We start from the raw sequence: 15,619 nt of genomic DNA on the forward strand, positions 1-15,619 counted from the left end.
TCCTCCCAAGCTGCAGAGGATTGAGAGGGCAATACGTTCCTGAGAAGCCTCCAATTTCCTTCGAACAAGATAGCCGCGACCTCCTTCCATCTCGACGTCGGAGAATTGTACGCTTTGCGTTTCATCCTCGATAAATCAGCCCGCGAACACGGCGGTTTCTAATAAGAAGGAAGACTCGAGTATCGAAATTTTTCCTTCCTCTTATTATTTATTCGCCACCGGTGGAAAGTTTTCCACCGTTTCACGTCGGAAGAAACTCGATAGCAGTCAAGCTCGCTTTTCCATCCACCCTCTGGCTTCCGCCCTGTTTCTCGAGGAAAACTTCGAGGAAGGGGCTGCGTAACGCGCGATAAACTTCAAGAGGGTGAAGATTAACGGGCACGGGAACTTTTCACACCGAGCATACACACACACGCACACACTACAAAGGGCAGAAGCGAGAAAGTTGATGGCTTGCTCGCGATTACTCGATCCCTATCCTTATCGACGCGGGAACGAAAGAGTTCTCTGCTACGAGTATTGGAAGATACTAATTAATTATTCTTAATATCATCGCCGTCCTCTTTTCATCCACGGTTGTTCAGTCGCAGCTAGAGGCAGAAGGGGCCGCGCGGATCGAGATTTAAAAACCGCATTCTTCGCGAAAAAGAACGCTCCGAGTGGTTAAAGGAAAAGCGAGGAAAAGCGAGGAAAAGGACGTTCGCGATCCTTTTCAAGCGCAAAGATAGAGACGCTGGGCCGGTTTCGCGGACGGTGGGAAGCCAGACGGAGAACGAGCGCTTTAATCACTCGTCGCTTGGAAAACACATTTATCTGGAAATCCTTGGCACCGAAAAGAAATCCCGGCGTTTATCCTATCGTTGCGTCTCGTGCACACTCTTTCGAAACGTTCGCCCCACACGGTATACCATTACGAATCTATTCTACCGCGTCTCGTTTTTAGCGCGCGTATCGCAACAACCGGTACCCTTCCGTTTCTCGCGCGTTTCCCTCTCGAAATCGTGTGCGCGGGTAAAACGAGCGAGGTACCAGAAGAATCGTGGCCGATGCGCGGCATGTAATCGGCAGCCTCGTTATCAGTTGCCGGCTCGTTAATTAACCACGATTACGGGAGCTGTGGCGCACGCACGCACGCACGCACGCACACGACCAGCTTACGTTCGAATAATCACTGGTCGTCGCTGTAAATCTTTTTTCCGCATTTTCCATCGTTCGCCTTCGACCAGTTCCTAACTAACTCTACAATACCATCTCTTCCCCGATCCAATTCACGGACGAACGGACGAGAGTGGTACAAGAAAGCGACGCGCGTGTTTTAGAAAGTTGAACGAGAGAACACGGTAACAAGTGGTTGGCGAGCAACCGTTTAACAAACTTACGATCTCGAACCACCACTCGTGTCGGCTTACCTGAAACAGACAACGAAAGGAGATATTTTTTTTTTTTTTCTAGGCAAGCAGAATAGAAAGAGCGCAGCGGACGCGCATCGACTGCGGGCGCGGCAGAACGTAAATAGGCTCGAACGTAATTCGTATCACGCGGATTCTACGAGCGCTATGCGCAAGGTTAACTGGTGTCACCGAGCCACTTGACCCGCGATCAATGAAACCTCGGAATACTGCTACGGCACGAAGAATTTTCCGTAGGTAGAACGGCCAATAAAAACCGAGCGAAGAAGCGAGTTGTTGGCGCGCGGATCGACCTTGGCGGTATCCAGTCACCACCCTTAGCTCCGCTTGCTGTTACCTCGGTCGCAGTCAACCCAACCGAGGCATCGACCTTCGAGGTGTATCGATAATCGAGTTTGCGCGGTACGTCACCGTATCAGCGGACCGGCACGGACGCTGGCGTCGCTTTGTCCTCCGGTAATTGATTTATACGGTCTGCCTTTGATGTCAGTCCGCCGCTTCGGTAGATGTCACCGATTCGTTCGTTCTTCTACTTATATTTTAAATATATATTTTGATAGAAGAGCGTAAAAGAGGGAGAGGATGGTTGAAAAATGAGAGAAAGCAAAGTTAAAGTAAAAGGTAGTAGAGTCACGAGCGCGGCTTAAACTTGGTGGCCCGAATCAATTTAGCGGATCCACGTTGCAAGTTACCGAGCACGTTCGACGCACGCATGCCAAGGAGGAGCTCGCTCCCGAGCGGCTCGCGTACACCAGAGTCCAATGCGTACATAGCGTCTAGAGTAGAGAGAAAGGCTAAAGAGGCAGGAGGGATGGGGAGGAGGGGGCCGTATGATTATAGAGGGCGAGGAGGCCAGGGAGCAAGTTTAACGGGCTGGTAAGCCGATGACTCGGAGTCATGACAACGCGTACAGTGGGGTCAACCAGTGCCAATTGGAGCCAACAACAGTGTCAAACGACGCGAATAGCCTGTTGGGAAACAAACGTAAGCTACCCTGAGTCTACGCAGCGTCATCGTACCATCCCCGTTCTCGAGCGGGATCGATTATTTTTAGCGGCGTCGCGGCGGCACGAGCCGCGATCTCCTCGTTATCCTCGCGCGATCGAATACATTTTCTCGTTAACAGGCCGTACCCGTAGCGCGTCGTTTCCCGTCGCCGCGAGAGGTTATTCATTTCATCGGCTAGCCGGATAATCGATCGACACCACGCGGTTCTAGTGGCTCGCGCTCATTAAAATAATCATGGGCACGCGCGGTCCACCCGTGCGTTCGAACAGGAGCGAACGCGAGGGGCAGATATTAATTAATCCGTTTAGGATTTATAGGACGTATCGTCGGCTGCCGGTGTCCTCCGCAGAGCTTCCGGGCAACGCCGTTCCAACAGGAGGAGAGGAGAAAAGTCGATCGAATCGAACGGGACGCGGATTGAAACGCGAGAGGATTCGAGAGGTACCTGTGCAGACCACGGATCGCGACGACCGTGTCGGAAAGCCGGAAACTGGTTTCTGATGGAATGCGTTCGAGTACAGAGACACCATTTGACCGCGAGCGAGCGGACGAGTGTGCGCGCACACACTCGTCGCCTACCGCTAAAAAAAACGTGCAAACAAACAAACAAACAAACAAACAAACGGTCCTAGTCGACTAGAAAAATTGTTCCCACCTCGAAGATCGATCCGATCGTTGACTGCCTTCTAATCTCGAATGCCATTCACCACCGCGGTGAAATGCTTTCCAGGAGAAGAGACGAGGGGAAACTTTAACGACTCTCGTTGCTCTCCGAGTTGCGGCTAGCCCGGCGGTCTTGGCTTAAGCAAATTGCCGAGAGAATTACGCTTCAGCCACTTTCCTTCTACTCGTCGATTTCGATTATTTTGCACGCCGATGACGACGAGGGCGTAAAAATGTATCCGTACGAATACGGTTCGCACGAATGTTCGTACGCCCGCAGGTTTCTCTTAAACTTGACGAGGAATTTGTTCGTAGGCGTAAGAAAGCCGGACGGTTACCATATAAGAGCAAGAACGCAGCGCGTATGTAGGTAGAGTATCGGGTGTATCGGGTACAATTTCGAATTCTTTCACGATGCGCTGCTGCTCTCGGGCCACCGAAAACGTGCCCGATGTTAAGACGATAGGAAACCAGTCGAAGAACGAAAAACGTGTTCGTCGAGAGCCCGATGGCCTCTCGCTCTTTCCTCGATCCACGGAGCAAGAAAACTCGACCGGTTTAATGTCGCGATTTACGATGCGGCGTCGCGCGTTACGACGCCAATAACGCCGCTCGAGAGGAAGGAAACTGCTCGTAAATGAACGAGGTCACGCCACGGTGGGAGGACCGCGAATCCTTCTTGCCTGTCGACGAGAGAAAATTCCAAATCGACCCAAAATTCGGTGGACGATACCTTTTCACTTGTACCGTGTACTCGCGTAACTCGTTTCACGATCGTTCAACGTCGTTCGCGATGACAATTGTAAAACCGAGGCGGTGAAAAGAAAAGTTACGTACGAGAATGCAAACGATTACACGTTGCCAACAGCCATGAAAGTAAGCACGGACCAGTTGCTCGATATTGGTGGACCGAGAAGCTGCGAGCAAGTTGCCTGAGAAGGTACGCCTGCAGCTGCGACTCTCGTGAAACGCGGTTACTCGGGTCATCAATTTTCATTACGATCGACTCCACGGCCTCCCACCTCTCGGCGCAGGTTAAAACGTACACCCGCCTACCCATGATACCTTCCTTCCTTCCTTCCTTCCTTCCTTCCTTCCTCTCTTCCTTCCTTCCTTCCTTCCTTCCTTCCTTTCTACCTTCCTCCCTTCCACTCTTACTTGTGTAACTACCGGAATTGTTACGTATGAATTTCGTTGACCGCGAAAGACACGGATGTAAAACGAAAGTGGAGACAAAACAAATACGAACAACTAGAAGAAAACGTACCGACACTTTCGTTTTAGGCTGGACCGATGCCAATAGATGGAACGAGCATCGATGATTAATAACAAGGGAAGAAGAGAAGGGACCAACGTTCCTTCTACCTCTTGGCTAAAAACCACCGAGGGAAATCTAATCTAATAAGTGTGCTTCCCAATGGGAGAGAGACAATGAGCAAACATGAAAATCTCCGTATCCTCGTGTCTTATCGACGAGTACAGAGTTCAGCCGTCAATGAGAGGTACACGGAGGTTTCGTCGATAGACGAAAAATTTGACGCAGGTTGCGTTATGATACGGGTTCGAAACATTACCATCGGGGCGGAGGGAAAGCAAAACGTTTAAACGGAAAATGAAACACCCCGGAAGCAGGAGGCAAATAAAAATTAACGGAGCGGTCGTACCGAGCGATCGGTTGGTTGGACGCGATTTAAAAACGACCACGTGCCCACGACTCATCCCGGCTCGCTAGCCAGAGTAAAAGCTGAGCGTAGGAGAGTGCCGCGCTAATTTCATTGCGATGATTTCACTGGCCATTTTTCCAATCCATTTCGCCCCGAGGCTGGCCAGCTAGGACCCCGCCGCCGTCCCATTCGGAGCCGGAAGCCGCGCAAGCGCGATTCAATCGTAAATTCGCGTGGTAATTGAAACGCAAACGCCGTTCGCCAGTTACGTTAATCCTATGAAATACAGCGCTCGTTGCAGGACTCCGCGCCACCTCCGTAACCACCGTCACCAGCGGCTCTCCACCGGGACACCCCTATCCCTTGGATCCATGCCTCTCGTGGTTATCAACTCGCACCGAGAAGTCGACGTGTGAACCTCGTGTCCCACAACGGATCGCCACGCTCGAGTCATTACGAATTAGCTAGAAATTCCACGATCCTGTCGAGCGATCGTAATTTCTACCCTCGCGGTACCTTCGAACGAGCAACATCCCCCTCGCGCGAGACCGTTCACCGGAGGAACGTATCGGATAAATGTTTTCCAAACGTTGGAGAAGACCATCAAACCGAAGCTGTGTACATAGAAACGATAGACGAATTAATTCCAAAGTGATCCCGAGCGTGGCAACTTGTTTGGCAAAGGTTCTATCTCTTGATTTATACTCGACTGCTAGCCTTTGACTCCTGGAGGGTTTCCCACCAGGCAAAGGAAAAAGAGGCGAGGAAAGGTCGATTGCGACAAGGGGGGAACAGGGAGAGAGAGATGGTTCGCTCGAAAGGGACCAAAGAAAGTGGTGTGCAACCCTTCATCCCTTCCTCCGGCACCCACGCTTGGAGTATTGATCGAAATCGAAGGGGAGAGTTTCCAATGTGGGGTGGGTCATACCTAATTCATAGTCCTTGGGTTCTTCCAACCCTCCTCGGTGATTATTTCACATCGGATGGGGCTCGAACGCAGCGATTATAGAACGGAACGCGACAAAATCGTGGTCGCCAGAGTACGCATGGGACGCGTGCGTCCCCCTGCGCTTTGCCAGCCGTCAAAGTCGAAATCTTTGACGCGGCGCGATATCAACCCTTCGTTTCGTACGAGCCCAGCTATTTCTCATTCGAAATCGAAGACAACGAACGGCTTCTCACGGCTGCTGCTAGCCGGTTCTTCGATCTTGTCCTCGGGTTCACCCTCGACCTCGCCACCCATCTCTGCACGCGTACCCTCGTGTCGGGATGGCGGCATGCATTTTACATGCGCGACACTACGCGGCTCACGCTTACGGTCGAAGCCTTCGAAAAGAGCCACCCGTACGCAACAACCACGGAAGAAAGCGTCGAGTTGAATTAAAAGGAGAGAAGAGGCGAGATGGTAGGCGAGGAGGACGAAAAAAGGAAGGAAAAGCGGACGCACTAGGCGCGGTTAAAAAGAGTAAGAGAGAGAAAGAGAGAGAGAGAGAGAGAGAGAGAGAGAGAGAGACGCGAAAAGCTTTTGAAAGCGAGCGACGCGCGTCGAGATACGAGGTAGCTGCTGTTTCGCGGCGGCCGCCACCGCGCTCTCCTACACTTCAAGGAAAAGGAGAGAAAAAAAGAGAAGCACTTTTCACCGAGCATACTCGAGTTCAGGCATGGAAGGTAAAACACCTAGAGGCACGTACGCGTACATCCTCGACGACGACGACGACGATTCTTTGCCACGTGAGTTAACCCGCGCGTGCGTCCAAACGAGATGGTGGTTGCTCCGAACGATCGGCTTTAATCCGAGTCGATTCCGCTCGGAGAAATGAACCAAGCGCCGTTTAAAAATCCAACGAATACTAGTTAAATCTAGAGACGTTTGAGACGTGACAGAGTCGGAGAGAGAGAGAGAGAGAGAGAGAGAGGCTGGCTGGCGTGCGAGCTCGAGCTCGAGAAGAAAAGAGAGCGGTAGGAAGGAGAAAGGGGTTAGGTAGAAGCACAAAGGGTTATTTTAACAGCCCTTTGTCGAGAGTGCCAGAACGGAAAGAAGAAAAAGTAACGCCGCTGCGTTGCAATTATTTAGCGAACTGTGTAGAAACCAAGGGGAGGAAAGGAAATTCTCGCGAACGGGACACACGATTTCGGTACGAGAGAAACAGAGGAGGAAGGGAAATCGTCGCGTGGAGAATCGAAGGGCAACAGAGAAGAAGGTAATGGTCTTTATCAGACCGGTAGGTGGTCGACCTTCCGTCTTTTTTTTTCTCCTCTTTACTCGTTCCTCCTCTTCGTTCTCCCATCATTCTCTCCCTCTCTCTTTTTCTTTCTTTCTCTTTCTCGCTGTAGCCGCGGTCCCTCCTTAATTGTCTTCCACTCGTTTTTACGCCCGTTCCACTTCGTTACGGTCCGAGTAGCGAGAGGAGGCCTTGCGAGACATTTACAGTGCCGTACGGGTGGCCCGGATAAAAACAGTAAAGTCGAAACGAACGAAAAAGAACAGAAAGGAGGAAAGAAAGAATTAAGACGGAATGCTGGTCGGCTGTACCTTAGAAAACTCGTGAAACCTCGGTATTGTCTTTCGCGATCACGGCTATGATTTATTTTCCGTCTCGACGAACAGAGAGTGCCGACGCGCTCCGCGGACGAAACAGAACCGAATCGAATAACGAAGAAACGGTCTTAAACGAGCGTAACTTTCGAATTCGGTGCAAAGTGTTTGATTTAACAACAGAAATCCGGTCGGGTTCGCGCGCTATTTAGTCTAGTTATACTAGGAGCGTCGCGCAAACACACACGTGTGCATGTACACGTCACGCAGAGGTTACGAGAATTAGCCAAGTTAGAGGCTGTTAGGCGACCACCCGGATCGGGGATCCCGTAATGGAACTGGATTTAACCCCGAGGCCTGTCAGTAGGGCTTCGTCGTAGCTCGAGACTCCCGCAGCCAGAACCCCTCCTCCCCCCCCCCCCTCTCTCTCTCTCTTTCCCCCTTGTTCGTTGCTAAACCCACTAACAAACGAGCATCGAGAGCTACACCAACGCGACTTCTCGGAAAATTTAATGCTTCACGATGCCGTAGCACGACCACTGCGCATTGCGTAACCTCTTATTTTTCAACAAATTACCTACCGTCCAACCACCGCTCAAACTTTCTCGACGTTATGTTCTCGCTTGTCGCGGTTTTCTACTAATCGTACATTCATAATGTAACGGTCCGTGTTCGAGACCAGGAATGGTACATTTTTCTAACTGGCGCACTTATAAGATACAGCGAGGTCGTAAGTAACTCGCACAGAAACCAATTAAAATAATTATCTGTACAAACGCCACGACGAACAGTACTACATACGCGCGATAAAAAGTATCTTCAATGCAGCGGACTTTTAAAAATGAAGCGCGCGCCAAACTAGCCGCGATGCACGATGTAACAGCGCGTAGCATGTCGCTTGTGCAACAGGCAATCGCTCGACGTACTAAACATTAAGGAATCTAAGATCCGTTCTGTTTCGAACGTCCGTTTTCGGACCGATTTCTATAATCGAGGAGGCATGGAAATAAATGCGTGTACTTGGATTTAAACTCGATCGTAAATAAGAGTAAAGAAGAGAGAGATTTGGTTCGATGCATATAGACAATTAAGGTCTCGGTGGGAAAAACGGCGACACCCGGGGACGAAAAGGAAGAACCGGCACGAAGGGAATACGTATCGTGGAAGCGGCCAGGGGCTTCGTGTGCGGTCGCCGACACGATATCCGATATCTGTCGTTTGAGCGATGCACGGAAATTAAAACAGACTCGTTGTCCTCGGAATTACGGATGTCCAGTTAATTTTATCGTCGTATCCTGGCCCGACGAAAACGATTAACCAGCAAAGAACTAACTAAAGATAGCGGAAGGATATTTCATGTTTTCAATATCTTCGACAATACCGATGCATACGCTTAATCGTAGACTGGAGGTTAGGAAAAATAGAAAAGAAAAGGCTTCGAAAGATAGGACGCGAAGAATATCGCGGTGGCGATAACTTAAATTACACAGGCGGCGAGCAACCAGAGGCAAAGTACGGCGAGGTGGTTAAGAAAATTGCCAGTATTCGTCCGAGTAGCCAGCTCCGCGGCGAACGAGTTAAACTCGCGCCTCTTTCTCTTTTCTCGTGTTCTTTTTCCACTAGCCTCCGCGAGGAGAAGAGAGACGGGCACGCGAACGATAATAAAATATCAGAAAACCAGTTGGTAAAAATGAAAAATTTGTTTCGTACGAGACAAGCATCCAGATTAGGGGGAAAAGAAAAATAGTGAAAAACGAGGGGGGGGGGGGGGGGGGGGGGAGAGAGGTGGTGGTTGAAATGTACCTGGATAATAATAAGGATGTCCCGCGTGCGAGGGATGCACGAGTGGATGCGGCGCCCGGAAGTCCATTCTGGATATGGTGCCGTGCGAGAGCTCCGCTCTCGGCGTAGAATCGAGGCGAATGCACGCGATGCAACCAAGCTAGCAGGAAACTATGGCACGAGGCCGCTTTTTCTTCGTGACCTCCTCTAATCGATCCAACTGCATTTTTCTACGTCCACCGTTCGTTCATCCGTCGATCCTCGATCCGAAACGTAGCTACGTATATTCCAAACACTCGTCTATCCGTTACACCATTATTTCTCCTTCCCGCTGGAGTTTTCGACGAAGCGACAGTTAAAAATAAAATCACGAGTCGCGCGCGTGTTTATTCGACAGGGTGACTCGAGAAGAGGAACATTGGGAGTAACGTTCGAAACGGTTCGCAACGCGCGGCAACGTTACTCGAGCGATGTCATCATTCATCGCGCATACTCCCGCCGGCTCCCGTCGAACGTCGGACGCGTGATTTACGAGGAATCGGTACCGTGCGCCCGCGCGATTCGCCTTTTCCGTTGACGCCGACGCGGTATTACTCGAGCGAGTCGATACCGAAAAGGGAGTAAAAAGTTAGACAGAGCTGCTGGTGTTGATCGCACCGCACTCCTCTCGCGACTGCCAGCAAAGAGACGCGAACGCGTTCGCGTTCGTGTTCGTGTCGGTGCTCGCCCACGCACACATCGGCCCGTGCAGAAAGCGAGTATGGGAGAGTTCCGCGCACTAATCACCACTTAATTGGCCGAGACCGACGCGGCAGGTCGTGCCATTACGGCTAATTGACTGAATGCTTCGGCGCTACCGCCAGACGGCCGGAATATATTTTCACGCGCGCGCCTCACAGCCGACGGAGCCCGAGCGAACGACGCGCGAAGACCAGAGGGAGCGCGTTAATATCGTTCTCCTTTATCGCGACACGCGTTGCGCGTGCGCCACCGTTTTCTTCTCTCGAACGAACGAACGAACGAACGGTCGAGCGAGCAACCGCGACGCGGACCGGTTACGCACCGTACCAGAGAAAATCCATCGTTTACCATCCGTTTGCCCTCACTCTCACGTGTCATACGAGAACGCATCGACCACACGCTGACGCGACACCAACGGTGGCTGGTACTCGACTAAACAGAGCCGCCGAGTCGCGCGCTTTCGACGCGCTTCGTTCCTCTTCGTGCCCTCGCCCCTTACGCCACCCCACCTTCCGCCTAACCAACCTGCGGATACCCAACTCTGCTTTCAGCGAGATCGCGTCTGATCCGCTCAAAAGAGTGGGGTACCAGCGTGCGACGAGTCGGAGGACGGCTGCTTTTCGCCGCTCCGTCTATTATATACTTGCCCGATCTCTCTCGCTTTACTCGCTTGCCTCTACGTCATATCATTTTCCTTTCGAATTCGATACGACGTATCGCCGATCATTTGTCCTATTTTCACGTTGCCAGCGGTCAGAGAAATTCCAAGTCTGTAATTTAGAAGAACCGGAAGGAGGGAGGGGCGGGGTGCGAGTTTGAAAATACTCGCTACGTTTCGTCTACACCTTTCTTCTCCGCCGCTTGCGTAACCATGCACTCGCTGCCGCGGAGTAATAGGCAAGAAGGGAGCGCGTATGTACGGAACTGGATGTCGCGGTCTCTCTCCCTCTTTGAAAGCCATCTGGCGCTGAAGCGGCACGCGCTGTGAAACCAGCAAGCCGCTCCGGTTTCCCACTCTTCCACCTAGTCACCGATCCACCCTCTCGCCAACCCCCGTCCAGCCACTTTGTCGAATCTGACCGTACCACGACCACATCGTCTACCGCCTAGTTACGTGTACGTATAGGTTCGTCTACGGTTAAAATGCACGAGCCGAGCGTTACGTTGTTACAACGGGTGGTATGGAGAAGCTCGTGGATACTGCGATTATCAACTGATCGACTTTGCGAATAATTTCACGATCAAAAACAAAGACAAATATATCTTTCGCAAAGTCGTCGAAGTTACGTAACACGTTTACGTACCCGATGGTAACAGTTGCAACGGTAGCGCGTTCGTTAAGTTTGCTATAATGTGCCATGTCGATACACGATAATTACATACCAAGGGCAACCATTTAAACGGTTAGCACTCGCCAGCGAATAATTAACTTCGCGTTACATTATACGGGCCAACGGTATCGCGATACACCCTTTCGCTCGTTCCCATGCCCGACGACATTTCGCATTCGATGTGTAATTAATCTCCCCTCTCGTGCGCGGGACAGTAGAGGGGCACAGACGTACGAGGAGACGCGTGGATATTGAAATACCGGCCCAATCAAATGATACGGCTATTAAAGTTTATCGTCGAGTCGATAATCGCTAGAGAATTTCTTTCCAATCGTTTCGGATATCCGCCAAGTGAAATGCATTCGAGCTGACAAGTAGATGGATGCAGCGGAAGCGAAAAACGAGTCAGCAACAAGTATCTACGCAACGAGATAAGGTAAAGGAAACTGCTACCAGTATACGTATACATATTCCAATGGGGGAGAGAAAAGTCGGTGTGCAAAGAAGACTATTCGGGAAGCGGGAGAAAAAAAAATAGATACCTATAGCGCACACGGACGAACGAAATAAGCATCGAGACGGATCGAGAGTAAAAAAAGAGGGGAAAAAAAGAACGGTAAGACAGTGTACGGACGAATAACGAACAGTTAGGTCTCCGGAGTCAGAGAACCCAACAGGCGGCTGTCTGTCGAGCAAAATCAATGCGTGCCGGCGACAGGGAACTTCCCCCTCTCGTGCTTCTTCTTCCCTTGCGGCTCGCTATCCTCTACCACCTCTACCCATGCCGTGACCAACCCTCATCTCTCTTCCGTCCTTCTCTTTCTGCTTTTCGCGTTCGGTCTCTGTGCTGCGAATCTACGACGTACAAACTCGACCGATCGAGCTCACCCTCGCCTAACCGCGCTTCGATCCACTATTCGTACGCGTTTCCGTTCGCGTTGCCTTTGCCTTTCCTTCTCCTTCGCGCATTCCACTGTCACTCTCCGAAGACACTGCGAACTGTATTATTTTTATCACGTTAAACCGACGCCGACATGTACCGGCTGGCATCTGCCACGTTTTCAACTTAGACGGGAACCATTGTGTCTATCGACAATGATCTCGTTCGTGGAACGCGTTCCAACATTTCGATCGATTACCATGTCTACGAATCCCAAGGGTTGGAATATCACTTTTTTAGCTTAACAATGACTTTCACGGGAAAGCGTAAAAAGAGGGAAAACTTTGCGTTAGCTATATCTGTAAGAACAGAGTATTACGCGAAATGCAACGACCCGTGGAAGTGGCCGCGAGTCCTCCTACCCCACGCGCCACTCGGTGGTTAATTATTAACGCGAATCAGTCAACAAAGGGACCGCGTCGAGAATCTACATCCGATCGTAACGTGAACATCACCATGGTTATTCGATCAAACGGATAAAATAATCCATTTCTGAAAATCCATCAAAAGGGGACAACATTCAAAGTATATAATTATCATTGAATAGAACGTGAATTCTATGTACATCGATCGAGGAAAAAGAAGCGCTTAAATCGAGATCTGGCACAGGTTGCGGTCGGTACAAAATTTACACACCGATATCGAGTCTTTTGGCTACGCGCCTGCTGAGTATACGTGAACAGGCCCGACGTAGTCTTCGAGGGACAAAGAGCGAGAAAAGCAGTCGATAACGTTGATATCGATCCCCAAAGGAAAAGGAACGCGAACTCTTCATCTCTCTCTCTCCCTCTTTCTCTGATTACTCTCATGTTAAAAAGAGGGAGAGAGAAAGAGCAAAGAAAGCTCGTAAAGAGTATGTATACATATATATATATATATATATATATATATATATATATATATATATATTGAGACAGAGACAGAGAGAGAGAGAGAGAGAGAGAGAGAGAGAGAGATTATATTTCCCTATACGTATAAATGCATTCCATACTCTCCCTGTCTCTTCCTTATCCTCTACTTCTGTTGTATGCATGCATACATGGATGTGTAAGGAGCCACTATGCTGTGTTGGTTACGCTTAGCACAGCAGTAGAACCGTGTTGACGAGAAACGACAGGACTGGTTTCCTAATTCGAATTTAGGTGTTGGGCGGGATGGCAAGTGGGCGCAATGCGGTGCCACGCTGCGGGCGTTTGCTCTTTCTCCTTCAACCCCTTCTCCTTCTATTTCTCCGTTGCACCCTCCTTCGCATTACCCCGTTTCACTATAAACGAGCGCTACTACCCTGTCTACCAAACCCTCGGCATCGCGCTAAGTCCCGCCAACACCTCCAACTAGCTACTTGCTCTAAGCCTGATCGACCGACCTTAATCGACCTCCTGATCTTGCCGATCGTGTTCCCTGTAAACGTCGTTTCCTCCCGAGTACACGCTTCGATCCTCGACTATCTCCCTTGATTGCTACGGTGATTAGTTTGCTCGAGCGTCTCATCGATATTTCAAAACGGAGCTTATTTTCGAAAGATAGATTCTAACAAATATCTATAAATTGATGCAATAATTTGATATCTATCGACGTCATACTTATATCATTGTGTCCTTATCCGCATTTTACCACACTCGATTTAAAAACAGAAAATGTTCGAGCAATCTCGTCAAGTGTGACTTTACGACACCTAAATAACAGGCCTGCGCAGTAGCGTTACAAGATCACCGACGTAAATTCGAAGAACCTTACCTTTCGCGTGAGAACGCGTACATGGCTGGCAAGCCAGAACGATAAAAAGAAAAGAAACAGGAGAAGGTGTTACTAACACCAGTGATGCTGAAAACTGTTTGGGCTAAAATTTGTATTCTGAGAAGGCTTTCAAACATTTCGACAAATCATTGGAACTACATTAAGAATTCACTGAAAAAATTGGATATTATTTTCTAAAGAATCTACACCGACTTAAACAGAATTGAATCTTTATGTAATATACTGGTAAATAATGAAGAGGATTAAAAAAGTGGAGTAAAAAAAAAAGGAAATTCTTCATCAGTCCTCTTCTTGGTATCCTTTTGTTTTTTGGTTTTTTAAGAGTTCTCTCTCTCTCTCTCTCTCTCTCTCTCCTTCCCTCACACAACCTATATCTATCCCTCCTACTATTCCAACCGCCTCTGCGTCACTTCACAGCCGTAACTTTGTTCAAATATATATTTGTACGTGCACGTGTGTATTTGCGTATACCCATAATTGTTAACATTTAGCCTATACAAAACAGTGCTTTGAATTGTGCTTATTTTAAACTTTGGTCGCAACAACGAATTAATATGATGAAATAGTGGAAAATGCGCAAGTACGTAGGATCTGACGCATTCGAATTGGATAATTTTAAAGAAGCGAATGCTTGCGTGTGAGATAGTGTTCATACACAGACCGATAACCTTAGCGCATCTGACAAATGTTCGACGATAGAACAATTTCCGTTATCTGTAACTTGCATGCTTAATCTTAATATATATCTACACGTACACAGGTGCAGAAATAGGAAAAATGAACGTTAGTAAAGGACAGATATCGCGTATTCGATAGTGCATACATTCCGCACATTCTCCTTTTCCATTAAGCGTGACTTTGAACTGAAAATTTCCTACTTACCTTGTTCTTTCTCTGGAACCTTGACCGGGACTTTTTTATCCGGTGCTTTCGGTGAACAGTTTTTCCGCGCTGTTTTAACCGTCAATGTTGGCGGGACCTACGAGACATGTACAAACATCCAAAGCGTATTAATACATTTTTCGTCCATCGACGTATCGTTTCTTAAGCGACAGTAGTTATTAAAAAATGACTCACCACCTTTTCAGACCTTTCACCGGACGGTAGTCTCGCGATAGCTGCGTCTGGACTATCTTCTGGCGGCGGAGGTTGCACTATCCAATTGTATTCTCGCTTTTCCACGGGCAAACCCCATCGTTCGTACTCGAGGCTTTGAGTGCGCAACGTTTCGTAACAATCTAAACAGACCACTGCGAAATCACCGTTTTCCAATAACAAGCTCTTTTCCGGCTGTCTGTGATACCTCAAGAAAGGGAAATCCTTCACGAGTAACGCTCTAACTCGTTTTCTGTACGTTGTAATGCCACAAACATAACAGCAATAGTCGTGCGTGTTATATTGTCTTTCCGCAGCGTTCACTTGTTGACCGCTAGGAAGAGATTCGTATCGTCGCCACTGGGCCAAAAGAGAGTGATAACAGAACGTGCATACCAACGCTGAACCATCCTCTCTAAGTTGCTCAGCATTCGGCGGGGATTGATGGCGTAATAATTCCGGGAAAAACGGTGCGTTACGACCCTGAGGACGACCGTACAACACTCTCGCAAGAGTTAGATCGCTATGCAGGCCACATAGGAAACAATATATGGAACTGCTCGATGTGCCTGGATTACTACCAAACGTTCGATCCGAACTAGAACTCGGTGGGGTGGCAATCGATCGGTTCACATCGCCATTCGGATGTGGACTAGGAATATCATACCTAAAAAGCGGTAAATAATAAAATG

General features: G+C 49.2%; 1 protein-coding gene across 1 annotated transcript in view; it reads right to left on the reverse strand.

The window, feature by feature from the left end:
* The window catches only part of Px (MAP7 domain-containg protein plexus), a 32,553-nt gene that overhangs the window by 12,790 nt on the left and 4,144 nt on the right, over positions 1 to 15,619 (reverse strand). The window contains exons 6-7 of the mRNA XM_076910534.1: positions 14,910 to 15,594; positions 14,715 to 14,811 (exon numbers count right to left, since the gene is read on the reverse strand). Of these exons, the coding sequence (XP_076766649.1) occupies positions 14,715 to 14,811; positions 14,910 to 15,594 (782 nt within the window). The remainder of the gene's footprint in view (positions 1 to 14,714; positions 14,812 to 14,909; positions 15,595 to 15,619) is intronic.

This window comes from Xylocopa sonorina, chromosome 2 (genome assembly GCF_050948175.1).
Source record: "Xylocopa sonorina isolate GNS202 chromosome 2, iyXylSono1_principal, whole genome shotgun sequence".
Classification (NCBI taxonomy): Eukaryota; Metazoa; Arthropoda; class Insecta; order Hymenoptera; family Apidae; genus Xylocopa; species Xylocopa sonorina.